This window comes from Anopheles marshallii, chromosome 3 (genome assembly GCF_943734725.1).
Source record: "Anopheles marshallii chromosome 3, idAnoMarsDA_429_01, whole genome shotgun sequence".
In the NCBI taxonomy this organism is placed as follows: Eukaryota; Metazoa; Arthropoda; class Insecta; order Diptera; family Culicidae; genus Anopheles; species Anopheles marshallii.
In genome coordinates, this window is record NC_071327.1 from 56309953 (window position 1) to 56319549 (window position 9597).

General features: G+C 43.9%; 1 protein-coding gene across 1 annotated transcript; it reads right to left on the bottom strand.

The window, feature by feature from the left end:
• Positions 1-3945: 3945 nt before the first annotated feature.
• Positions 3946-8383, bottom strand: LOC128711049 (G-protein coupled receptor 52). The gene is made up of 3 exons (XM_053805915.1): positions 8215-8383; positions 7881-8139; positions 3946-4522 (listed from the first exon to the last, which is right to left on the bottom strand). Exons 1-3 carry the CDS (start codon positions 8381-8383, stop codon positions 3946-3948), a joined length of 1005 nt encoding a protein of 334 aa, XP_053661890.1.
• Positions 8384-9597: the final 1214 nt, after the last annotated feature.

Genomic DNA, 9597 nt, shown 5'->3' on the forward strand with positions numbered 1-9597 from the left:
GCGGCCCAACTAGCACCGCGTACAGCTGCAAGGATGAAATGAGCAGCCAGCTTAAAATTGGTTTCTTCTCGCAAAAATATCGGAGCAGAGCATCGGCGAAGGAAGGTGCCCAATAGCAAAGATGATTAAAACACTAGCATGAATTGTGATGGCTTGTCTGTTGGTTGTAGTACGTTTTGCTTTGGCTTTGTTCGAGCGTTATTGTATTGTGCTTGCGGAAAGAGCTGTCTTTTTGTTTGCAGTTCGTAACTTCCCTTCCTGCGTCTTCTACCTCTCACCCGCCTTCATTCGTCTGACGAGGCAACCCTGTTCAACAACCTGTTTGATCTCATCTAGAGCATAATTTCTAATCTAACAAGCTGCTATGGCATTCCGCGTTGGTTAGCATGCTTGAGAACCACTGCCCACGGACATCCTTGCGGGTACGGCTAGCGGTCACTTCTACGTCCCTTGCATGTGTTGGCGGAATTAGGAGTGACTTTCTGCCCCTTTCGTTATTTGTTTTTATTTTAAAGCGTGCCGGCGATTCCATTTAATTGTGTGTGTAGGCCTTGTGGAAACATATATGCCAAAACCATGACAGTACAGACTGGTTAATGGGTTGGATGAATCGTATATGGGGAGTAATTGGCTGGGAGCAGGAATGGGGGAGTGTCTTACATTCGCGTGCGTTCGATATGGTGATAAGTTTACCACAATCTCAAAATTAATGGGACGATCAAACAAGGAACCCGCCGGTAAGCAACACCATCAAAATGGTGAGCACTGCCCTCTCTTGGACGAACGCTATCCAGCTCGTCTAAGTAATGAAGGGATAGTAATGGTGGTGGTAGTAGTGGTAGTAGTAGTAGTCTGGCTAGTAATCGCATGGAAGGACATTCAATCCAGCTCTCGATTAGCTTCGATCACACGCAGAAGCATTTCGTTACCATTTCTTATCCTCCCCCCCCCAAAAACCCCTGTTTACTAACTGTTGCTTACAAACAAGTGTTAAAGGAATGCTTGAACAATTTACTAAGGAAAATTCCCTGTTTTTGTTGTTGTCGGTTTGTTAGCTTGTCTGCCTTGTCACTATACCTTCTCCTTGCAGGCTTACGAGCAAACGATCGCTAACACTGTGACGAGTGCGCCCATCCAACGAACGCGTCTTACCTCATACTTAAGTTGACATATTCGTTTACTAGTTTTACCTTTTTGTTACCATTCTACCGTTTTACAGCATGGCGTAACCATTTGCTTGGTTTATCATTTTATTCGCCACCAACTGTTGTTTGGTTTGTTTACCTGTGTGTCCATCCGCGAAATCTGGTGTTCTGTTTTTTTTTTCTTTACTTTACTTTGTTTATTCATTATTCTCGCATTACCCCCGTGCGTTCTTCTACACCGCCATGAACAAACTGTGTGTGTGTATGTGATTTTGTTTTGTACGAAACGTTAACGAACTTACGATTAAATAATGTTTAGCCTATGTTTTATGCGCTTATATCGCGCCTAATGCATTTCCTACACGGGGCACTACTACCACGGGGCTTGCAGAAACGGAAAGCTCTAGTTTAAACCGGGCCTAAACATTCGTTGTTACTGCCTGTGTGTTGACTGTGGGCACTAAGAATCGTGTACTAAAAAGTGTGTTCTAATAAAATTTCCTACTTATCGCTTTTGGGGGTTTTTTTTTAGTAAGCTAAACCGCAATTAAATTACTCAATATCGGAAAATAACAGCTTTAACGTTACGCATTGGATAAACGCAAATTGGTAAACGAAAAACATAAACCCGGTGCCAAATTATGTCCTATGTACAAACTATTTGCCCAAATGCCGATACGTTTCGGCCAGGCGTGAATAACAATGGTATTGTATTTTCCTGCAAACTTACTACCCCAATTGCCTGAGGTGGGATGGGTGGGGATGGATAGGTGGTTCGAAACCCTTAACCGTTACGAACCCTTTTGTGTTTGGGGGTGCTAGGGGCAAGGACATATTGCTTCGATGAAGATAAAACTCAAAACCTTCCAAAGGGATGAGTTTGCAAGCTAACTGATCTGCTCTAACGATGAGATCGATTTGTTTGTTTGTTTTTTTTTTCCATTTTCGTTTAGAAGTAATAACTCCCCGTACTTCTGAAGCAACGTCACTCGATTAACTCGGTTGTGTCGTGTCTACATTGCATGTCATGTTTAACAAACAGCTCCCCTTTGTGTTCCTTCACACAGCTACCTCACGAACTATTTTATTCTAGACTTGCTTTAGTAAAGATAAGTAACATACACATCAATTCTTTTTTTTTCCCCATCGACGACTTCCCTAATCTCTTCCCTTCTGCATCGTGAGCCTCCGTATCGCCTCATGTTGCGCGTGTGCAAATGGGGCCTTCTTCCCTGGCTGCGATTTATTTTTTAACGCTTACATTGGTTTAAATCTCACTCGTTTAAAAATCTAAAAAATATAAACCATGCATGAATGTGTCGGTGTAGGTATCGTTATACGCACTTCTACAGCTTTGCAGTGTTTTGCAAGCGTTTTTGCCCAAACGTTACTCATTGTTTTGGTTTTTGTTTTGCTTGCAAGCGTGCAGAAAGCTTCCTTCCGGAGCGGCTAATTACTTCTGTTTTTGCTATGCTTTTTGCATTGCATTCCTCGAGCATCCACGCCATTTATTGCCTTCGTATGCTTATTTTTTGTTTTCACTGTTTTGGCATGTTTGCAAGTGTTTTTTTAATGTTTTTAAACCTCTAATTGTAACGCTTTGCGCTACGTTCGCATGCATTTTCGGCATTTTCCCTTGTATTGTTTGAGTGGTTTTGCTTCGCTTATCCGATACCTTAAAGATTCGAACAATATGTATCAATGTGTGAGCCCTGAAAGGTTGTGGCTGTGTGCAACGTTTGCCTGGTTTGTACGGTATTGTAGTTCCCTTCTGCATTCTGCAAAACGCTCCGTACGCACTTATTGGAGCAGTTGTGCAATTGCTTACCAAGATGTCGGACTGTCTCACTCAATGGTTTGGTACGCCCGGTATCTTCCCGTACCCGCGTACACACGAACGAACACATGCAAACGACCGAACGCGGAGTTGAGTATCGCACGCACGCCAAACATTTTAAGTATTGTTTTGTTGCATGCACGTTGCACTGTTTTGTTGCGCGAGACAAGATTGATTGTTTCAAGGTTCGGTACTGTTCTGCCGTTAGTCGCCTGCAAGTTTCCCACAGCCCCGTTTTGTAGCAAATGTAATTGAAGTCGTGAAGTTTGGCCGCCTGCCTGGACAAGCGGCGTCGAACGGTAGGGGAATGGGTGCACAAAAGGGGGACGCGAGCTATGGAGCTAATCAGCACACGCAGATCGGTTACAAAGTGGAGCTACAGTCGCCTATCCTGCCGCAGCACTACAGCAAAAGTTTATGCATTGTTAAAGTTCCTGCTCCTACGTAGGCGAAGGTGAAGTAAAACGGGTAACCGGTAAACACGCACGTTTATATGTTGTGTATATAGGGTACGGTATGAGTTGGTTGTATATGTAAGATACACTGCCGCTTCCGCTAGTTTGTCAACTCCAAATGTCTATGCCTAATAGTAGCGCCTTAAGAGTAGCTAATAGTTCCGTCACCCTGCTCTCGCCCTTTCGCATGTCGATGGCTGCTGCAGTAGCAAGTAGATTGGTTTAAATGTTTAAACTTCTTCCCACGTGTGCGGGTCACCGTGTACGTGTACCTAAATAGCCGTCCCTCATCTGCTACCCTGCCGATAAAAAGCGTGCAAGTGTTAGTAATGTTAGCCCTATGTGCCCATACCTAACCTTCCCGGGTTCGGCGAGCGCCCACTGTCGCTTCAGCTGTCCTGTCTTAATAGCACAAGGTTTGTAAACTTGATTGTACGATCGTTCGGTGCTGCCCCAAATTGGGTGTTGCGCCTCTTGGGATGCCGCTCGGGATGCTCCAGGGGTGGTCTTAGTCGTCCGGATCGAGCCCGATCAGTTCGGCCTGCAGCCGGCCCTTCGTCTTGCAGCAGATGGTGAGGAAGAGCAACCGGACGAGCAGCCGGAACTGTTGCGACATGCTCGTCATGATGATGATCTTCCAGAACGAGTTGAGGATGCCGATCCAGACGGCACCGAAGTGTAGCAGCGGATTGTCGATCGTTTCCCCGCTGACCAGCTCGTAGATGCGCAGCCCAATGTACGGTGCCCACGAGATCCAGAAGGAAAACACCAATGCGAACGACATACAGTGACTGGGGTTCGCTAGGTTCTCGGCGAGCGCCGTGGCGTACTCCTTATCGTGGATCGGTGCTCCCGATCGCACTTTGCGCATCATCGTGAAGATGTAGCCGTAGTTGTAGACGATCGAGATGACACTCGGCCCCAGGACTAGGATTGCCAGCGTTGCGCTATAAGCCGCCATGTTGCCCCACTCGAGCATACAGATGTTGGTGGTTTTACTGTAGTTGGCCTCGTTGTAGCCGAGCAGCGGTGGACAGCAAAGCATGGCTGCCGAGATCCACGTGAACGCCATCCAGCATTGGCATCTTGATCGGGAAAGGAATTTTGGAGGGGTTTCGGGGAAATGGTACGAGAAGCAGATGAAGAAGAGAAGCAAGAAGGGTGGTTCCGTTAGTTGGGTCGGTTCACAAGCTCACTACCGTGTAACTAGCGTAAAATCCCGACGGTACGCAAAAGAATAAAAAAAACGAGGTAATTACGGGGGTGGGTGGGGTGGTTTTTGGCATTCCAAAAATGGCTTATGGCTTCGATACAGTGAATGCGAGAAGGAAGCATCAAGTCCCGACCCCCGAACGGCGTGTAGCGGGGCTTGTTGGTGCGGGTTAGGCGGTGTCGGGTGCACAACATCTACGCGCAGCGCAACTACAACCGTACGCGACAGCGGTGGTGCGCAGCCGTGCACGTGCCAGTACGGAATGCAACAATTACCGACAACATACAGGTATCTAATCACAGCTAAAGCATTAGCGGTGGTGTGCGGATTGGAGACACTGTTCTACGCGAGTGTACGTGAGCAAGGAGGGGAAAGGGTGTTGCAAACGTACAGCTACTGTACTAGCAGCTAATACATACGATCTGGATACTACACTGAGGGTGGAGTCGGGCAGGAACTTTACGCAAGTAAGAGCTCCTTTTAATTATGCACCTAACGAACGATCCACCAACATTAACCAAAGTGGACAACGGAATGGTTGACATTTGTTAGTAGTTAGCATTAGAGATAAAACTGTAATTTGGAATCATTAGAAACGCATCGTTGTTGGTTTCCGATACATCTTGCCGTCATTATCGAATTGTACCTATTTTCGGGAAATAATTTTTGTAATTTTAAACATGATTGGTTGGTTGGAACCATTTCTCGATTCTTTCCATCGATGAAGTGGAATTAGATTCTGAGCAAAGCTTTCTCAACAAACACAACGGTAAGGCTTTCTGGCGCGTTGAATGTGTTTGGCGAGAAAGCTCGATTTCATCTTGCAAAAACTCAAACAGGAAGCAAAAGAGTCCGCAAATACCTCCGCATATTCCACTTCAATTTGATTAGCTTTAACTTCGAGAAGCCAGAAATGGTTCCAACTTTATCATTTGTTCTCGAAAGTCCTGTAATTTTAAAAGTTTATAATTTTGTTCTACATTACATACAGGGCAGCCGTATCCAGTCTAGTCGTGTCGTTGGCAGATGATATAATTGTTCTGGCAGATGATATCACATCCCATGCAAAAATTCATGGAGACCGAATGTCTAAAGGGATTTTTTTTAATCTTTCTCATATTTGATCATTCTTGCAAAAACGGAAACTTCAAGACAAGGTCTCAATCAAACCATTACATATTGCTATTGTTTGTAATTTTAACTGTCTCAGTGAAATTTTTGCATGATATTACAAACATGACAGTTGAGAAAAACTAACCCTCATGCTTGTTCTCTTTATTGAGCCAGACGTCTAAACAAGAGCTTTGTGCTATCATCTGCCAACGACACTTTATATTACTTACGGTTGCCTTGTAATATGCTTCATTTGCCATAACAACTGCTTCGTGCATCATCTCTAATGCAAAACATGAACAAAATCATAGAAGTTTTAAAGGAAAAAAAGTGGATTTTAGATTGAAAAAAAAATACATGTTTTAAGCATATCGTTAACTTGCAGTAACATGGAAATAATTTGAATAAACCTTTAAATACAAGAATTTTGTTAAAATCGCTACGTGATCACTACGTATCAGACGGGAAGAACAGGAAACGTGTGTAAGTATTGTGTTAATGTTTAAGTGTCAATGCTAAAGAATTCTACCCTAATTCTACTATCTACATTCATTAAAAGCTATCTTTCGGTGGGTAGGAATTGAAAAAAAATATTACAAAAAATAAAAGCTGTACAATAATATTTTCTACGACTATAAAACAAAAAAAAAACCAAACTGCTTTATTTACATGGGCCACGATAGCGAAAAGGCGCTTTCTACAATTGATATTAATTACAGAAATGCGCTCAAAAAGCTTAAATTGCAAGAACAAAATGTAGCCCAACTGTACAGGTACGGTTTTTGCTCAGAAAATGGTAGGGGTAGGAGAAAATATAAATAAGAGTAATCAACTGGCTAAAGTATTCAAACCTTCCATTCCTAGATATTAGTATTTATTTGGGGGGTAGAACATCATACACCAACAAACATCGATCAATAAAGGGTTCGTCCGTTCTTGCGTGATTTTATTTTTTGGTCTCTCCCGTGCGCGTACACACACACACACGCACCCACACACAGACACACGCACACACACATACACAAATACACACACGCACATGCATATACGCATACGCAAAGGATGGCCGAGATGTACGATGATGGGCGAGATGGGTCAGTCGCAAATGATAATTGTTTAAATTTGGAGTGTGTATGTGTATGTGAGGAGTGGCGCGTGTGTGCGTGTTTGGTTGGTTGGACAAACGCGGTAAATACGCGATCGGTTGTGCAGGTTTGGGAGTGGCGCAACAATGGAGAGTAGAGTAGTGATCAACCGCAACCGTGCGGTACAAGGGATGCCATAAAAGTTTTGCCATACAAGTGTTCGGTTTGGGGATGAACCGACCGGATGGGGTACCATTGGAACGGAACGAAAAAAAAAAGAGAAAGATTGCATGAGATACGGAGCAAAACGAGGTGGTGGAATAAAAGATAATCATAACAAAAGGATACATTTCTAGAAGAAGGACGGCACAAAGAGCTTGATTGAGATGTTGGAAAACAAACGTGGAAGAGGGCAATAAGGGTCAGAAAAACATCATTCTCCCAACCAACAACATTCATGTAACGAACGAAAACAAAAGGAACATCTTACGTAAGAAGATAGTATTATTCGAATGCTTAATGTATCTCCATAGCAAAACGGGGGAACAAAAATAATCAACTGGGATCAAGCAGTTAGTAACGGAAAGTTTGTTTGTTTGTGTGTTTTTTTTTTCTATTACACAAAAACCATCATTCACGTGTCATCATCACCAAACAGTGTGTACAAAGGAAAGGAAATTGTTAAGAAAACCCAAAACGAAAATCAAAATTGTGAGTGTAAGGTACACAACTACATCTTACAGTACAGTACAGTACATATGCACACACACACACACGCACGCACACGACAACGAAACAGTCACACCAAAGTGCGATGGTGTTGGCGGAAGGAGCCGAACCGTGGGCTCGGGGAAACGAAAAACGAAAACACTGTGGAGTGGTGTAATGTTTGGGTGGGCGCCAGAGTGGTGTGTTGGTACGCGCCAATTAGTGGAGCTATACAAACGACTATATCAGTAGGTTTCGAGGACATTGGTCTAGATTTGCTTTGGTTCTGCCGCATGTCCTCGGGCGCGGAAGTGCAACATTTACCTGGTTTTGGTTTGGATCGTTTCGTACCGCAGTGGCTTCCGCACTGCCAGATAGCGATCGACCGAGATCCACATAAAGGTGTACACCGAGATCGACCAGAGCGTTACCTCGAGGTAGCCGACCATCCGGCACACCACGTCGCCGTAAATCCATTCTCCACTGAATGCGGGATATACCGAGAGCGACACGATGAACAGGCCGCACAGCAGATCGGCCACCGCTAGCGAGAGTAGATAATAGTTTATAACCTCATGGGGACCTGCAAAACGAAGATGGAACGGAAAACATTATCACCCATCCCGGCACGGCACCGGCAGAAGCTGCACGAACTCACCCTTAAAGTTAAGATATGTGGCAACTACGATGAGGTTCGAGATGACAATGGCGACCGCTAGGATGAGGATGATCGTGGCCTGCGTGAGCGCCTCCAGGGTTGAGCCGGTTTGTAGGTGACTCAGCCCATGCATCGTAACTCCTGAAACAGAGACGGGCGAGATAAGCATTGCACCCTCGCCGCATCACTGCGTCACCGGATCCGGGATTACCTCACATCCGGTCATGACGTGGCGTCGGCGAAGGGCAATGCGTACTAGCTCGAACCGTCGTTGTCGTGTGTTGGCAGCCGATTTCCCGGTGGTCGATGTGTTTCGATTGGCCGATGAGACGTATAGCTCATTTATCGTCCACACTTCCGCCTTATAAGCTCATCGTTCGATCGCACCTTGCCAAAGGGAGATGTCGATTTGTTTGTTTTTAGTACAACGATTTGTACTAAATGTTACAGCAGCGGAGCAGTGCGCTTTTGCTACAGCCCAGCAAAAACGTAGTGGAAGAACAATTGATTTTCTCTGTAGGGCGTGTGCCAAAGTTGTACACGGCAGCAGATCTGTGAATGAAAAAATAGGAGTAGAGCATGATCTAGCGTTTTTATGAAATAAATACTACTTAGCAGCTCTGTTTTGCTATAATCTTGCTTAATTGTACCATTTGAAGGGTATTATTATAGCAAAGCTTTTCATTGTTTTTTCTCGATATCTATTACTTATTCATATTTACAATTTAGAATATGATTAGATGTTGCAAAATATTTAAAAATTTACATTACATCGTTTTTTTAATCAATTTATAAATAAAATGACCATATGCAGAAAACTGTTATCTAATCATTTACTACTCAACAGTAAATCAGCCCAACTTAGCGATTATTAATAGTATCCTAATTGATTGTTGTAAAAACCCTGAATTAAAAAATCATTTTCTCGCCAAAACAAAATTATTGTACGAGGTTGGGTGAAAACACTCAACGCACGGTTCGTGCTCAATTTCAATCAACAGCAAACATTTCGGCACGGTATTTCGTGCAATTGTGAAATGAAACGCCCTCTTTTGGCCATTTAGAGGTCGCTCCAGTCACACACCTTAAGCGAGTGGTTTTCATCCGGCACCATTGGGCCACTTTCGAGGACAATGGACTTTGATGGTCACTCGTTTGCATGTTTAATGTCTCAAAAGACATCCCGTCACATCTGGCGACATTTGACCGGCGGATTATCACCACCATTACCGGGTGCGTCACTTTTGGGAAATTATTACAAGCATGCGATCGCCAAACTCTTCACCATTCATTATCAAATATTCCTAACGCGAGGTTAGATACGGTCGAGGGTAATGTAGAAATTACAAATAATTGGACAGCAATTGTTGGCAAAATTTTCAA